The sequence below is a fragment of the Gossypium hirsutum genome, chromosome A06 (assembly GCF_007990345.1).
Source record: "Gossypium hirsutum isolate 1008001.06 chromosome A06, Gossypium_hirsutum_v2.1, whole genome shotgun sequence".
NCBI lineage: Eukaryota > Viridiplantae > Streptophyta > Magnoliopsida > Malvales > Malvaceae > Gossypium > Gossypium hirsutum.
In genome coordinates, this window is record NC_053429.1 from 1343500 (window position 1) to 1347319 (window position 3820).

The 3820-nt window shown below is 33.4% G+C and overlaps 1 protein-coding gene across 1 annotated transcript; it reads right to left on the reverse strand.

The window, feature by feature from the left end:
- Nucleotides 1-308: 308 nt before the first annotated feature.
- On the reverse strand, nt 309-2888 carry LOC121230268 (cytochrome P450 CYP82D47). The gene is made up of 2 exons (XM_041114788.1): nt 1878-2888; nt 309-1087 (listed from the first exon to the last, which is right to left on the reverse strand). Exons 1-2 carry the CDS (start codon nt 2820-2822, stop codon nt 452-454), a joined length of 1581 nt encoding a protein of 526 aa, XP_040970722.1. The 5' UTR covers nt 2823-2888; the 3' UTR covers nt 309-451.
- Nucleotides 2889-3820: the final 932 nt, after the last annotated feature.

Genomic DNA, 3820 nt, shown 5'->3' on the forward strand with positions numbered 1-3820 from the left:
AAATAAAAATATTAAATTTGTGTATTAATATGAAATCCTTAATATTATTTAAGTAGAAAAATAAAAAATCTAAAAATAAACGTAAAACAAAGCATTAAAGAGAGCAAAAAGCAGTCAGTCAAATCTATGGTTTTCTCCATTTAGAAATGATGTGACGATAAAAAACAATTAAAACATGACACGTATATACATTATATGTATATTTGGACTAAATTTCCAAACCAAAGGTGATGTGTTTTATTTTAATTGGGAGGAACTATAAGAAGGCTTCATAAAGTAATTTTTCGTACAAAACATACAAAAGGAAATTGTATATAATAATTATATTTTATTGTATAAAGGATAATTTTTATATGATGTAGAAATTTGCATACAACCAAACTAGGTATAATTATATTTTATTGTATAAAGGGTAGTTTTTATATGACGTAGAAATTTGGATACAACCAAATTAGGTAGTGGAATTATAAAAAAGTGCTGGCAGTCTAGGAGATATATAAACTTTTAATGGAGTTGCTTTAGGACTCGTCAATCCTGGTGCTTCACGCATATCGACTGCTTCGCCTGATGGGGTTTCAAACTCAAACCAATGTAACACATTAGCCAACGTAAGCTGTAAAACTTGAAGTGCAAATGAAATTCCGGGGCACATTCTTCTACCACTACCAAATGGAATCAATTCAAAATTTTGTCCTCTCACATCAAAGTCTTTGTGAGTGGTCATAAATCTTTCTGGTCGAAACTCAAATGGGTCTGTCCATATGTGGGGATCACGATGAATCTTGTGAAGATTGAAAATAAGCCAAGTGCCAGCTGAAACATCGTATCCATCAACTGTACAATCTTCAATGGCTTTATGGGTCGCTGAGAGTGGAGCAGGAGGATATAGACGTAGCGTTTCCTTAATGATGGACTCAAGATACACTAAGTTCTTAGTGTCTGATTCTGTTACTAACAGTTTATCCTTGCCAACATGGATGTCTAATTCTTGTTGAACCTTGTTCAATGCATCTCGATTATTAAGCAATAAAGCTAAAGCCCATGTCATTGTAATCGATGTGGTATCTTCCGCAGCTAATACAAGAGACTGTTACATCATGTATCATAAGAGGATCAATATTGAGTGACTTTAAAGCTAAAATAAATTTATTAAAAGAAGAAAGAATTATACATTTTTTATGGTATATATATTTTAGTATCTAAATTAGGTTTCAATATTGAAATTAATAATTTGATTTCCGTCGCACGTTTTATCCAGTTTTTTAATTCTGTTCAAAGTAAATGATATGAGCTAGCTAATAGGTTGTTGCACATGGTAAATACATCAACTGATGATGCGGTATATGTGCCACGTTTCAAATTTTGATTATTCCATATCACCCAATTTTAAAAGAAAAAAAATTAAAATATGTCATAAGAATCCAACTAAAAAAAGTAAATATCAATTTCAAGATTGAAATCCAATCCAAGTAAATAAAAAATCTATTAAACTACAATTATATTCGATAAACTTAAAATTTGTCAAAGAACCCCACTTAAACTATTTGAAAAACACGAGAGAAATCATGTAACAAGGCAACAAGTGTCCAATATATAGGAAACAAAACTGGTGATCGGTTCAGAGTAGACAGACAAAATTAAAGAGAGCAGATTGTTAGTGTATAAGGTAAGTTAGGTTGTTAGCAGTCGTTTCTATTTTGCCTGTACTCTTTTTGTATTTCCTTTCTATTTTCCTATGCTTACTAACACTGATGGTATAAAGAAATCAAATCAAACAATACATTGACAACAAAGAGGGAATCATCAATTATGTGCAGGCAATAAAAAAGATTGCATATGAATTATAATTGAAAATTTTGGTTAAGAAATGCACATACGAGACTGGTGGCTTTGTTGATGGTATTAGCATCATGTTCCTCAACATCATCACGGAGCTTAGATAGCATCACTCCCATGAAATCTTCCTCACTATTTGCCTCATTTTCAGCTATCTTTTCCTTGTGTTCTCGTATCCATCCCTCAACAAGTTGGTCCAATTCTTTGGATACCTTCTCCATGCGCTTCTCTTCTCCACCAATGTCTAACCATCTCAAAAACGGCAATGCATCTGCCACCACGATCTTCCCAGATAGTTCAAAGAATTCGTCCACCGACTTCTTCCATTCCACGGTTTCAACACCTTCGTATGAATTCGGTATTCGTTTCCCTACAACAATCATTAGTATCACGTTAAGAGTAACATCTCTGAACCATCTCTTCATCTCCACCAATACTTTGTCACTGTTACTACTTTTCTTCTTGTTCCATAGTTGATATAACTGTTGCAATGATGTTTTCACCTCGGATTCCCTTACATGTTTAAGCAAGTTGAGGCGATGATTTGAGAGGAGCTCAATAGTGGTGAACTTACGCATTTGACGCCAATAATGTCCATAAGGAGCAGTGGCGATCATGGCGTGGTTATAACTTAAGAGTTCCTGGGCTACTGCCTTTGGACGAGTGGCGAATGCTGTATCATGTGTGGTGAGACATTCTTTAGCAATATCCCAACTGCTCACCACCAAAGCTCTACGCACACCCAACTTGATAGTGAACATTCTTCCATATTTGTCAGCCATTTTACCCAAGCTTATATGAGGTGGTTGTGGCCCTCCTAAGACGCGGAGATGGCCAATAATAGGCCATGCTCCACCAGCTTCCGGTGCTGTTTTCTTCGAGTTTGTGTTTCTTCTTGAGATGGATAGGAAAGAGAAAAGAAATAGTAGTGGAAAAGCAAGGATTGCAACAATTGAAGTTGCTGTGACTGAAGGGAAATAATCCATTGCTGGATTCCTACTTTAATCTAAGATTCTGTATGCAATAGCAGAGATGAGGGAGTAGCATTTATAGGGTTAAGTATGTATCGACCGATAGCATTTTTTTGTCTTCTAATTTATAGTTGAAAGGACATATATTCCGCCTTTTTTAGACCAGATAAATTATTTTAATCGAGCGGAACTGCATCACTAAAAAAAATAAAACTGTAAAATTAAAATATAAATATAAAATTAAATTCATCAATTTTGATAATTGTATAATTTAGTAGCGGAGCGTGATGGAGACTTAGAGGCCATAGCCTCCTAAATTAGTAAAATTTTAGTCTAGAATTATTATAAAAAATATAATTTAATTTCATCCTTCAAAGTCAATTTTCTTATTTCACTACTGAGATAATTCAACGGGTTAGGTAATTTCATTGAAGCCCTTGTTCAAGGGATAGCATCACTTTATTTGGCTTTTAGTATATGGTTCAAAAGTGGTCATATATATTACTATCCTTGGTCAATATCCTAGGGTTTCCTAGTCAACAAACTCGTGATAGAATTTATAACTTTTGAACCATAATGCTAATCCGTCGAACAAGGGCTGCGGTCACATTAGCTAACCAGTTGATTCAAATTTGAATTTTAATCCAACTACCAAATTACAAAAACACTTGTCAGAGCCTGAGCCTGACTTTAATTTCTGTAAGCTCTAAATGCAACCCACATTTAGGATGATAATTGATAAATAATTAATTATTTTTTCATTACAATCAAAATTTACATTACAATATAATTACGAGAGAATGTTAATTGTTAGATTTGAAACCTAAATTTTAAGATTTTGAGAAAATTATTGCTTGCTTCGTGTTTTATTATATTGATTTTATTTTTCTACTTAGATCATCGAATTGAGTCTTAATAAATTATGTTTGTGCTGAATTCAATCTATTTAGATGTGGTATATTTGACAAAACTGGAAATATGGGTTGGCTTGGATATTAAGCCACTCAATCTAC

Excerpts from the sequence above, each read along its gene's own strand:
- LOC121230268 (XM_041114788.1), bottom strand. The coding sequence starts at position 2,822 with ATGGATTATTTCCCTTCAGTCACAGCAACTTCAATTGTTGCAATCCTT. Across the intron at positions 1,088-1,877 it reads TCAACAAAGCCACCAGTCTC|TCTCTTGTATTAGCTGCGGA; the intron begins GTATGTGCATTT and ends ATGATGTAACAG.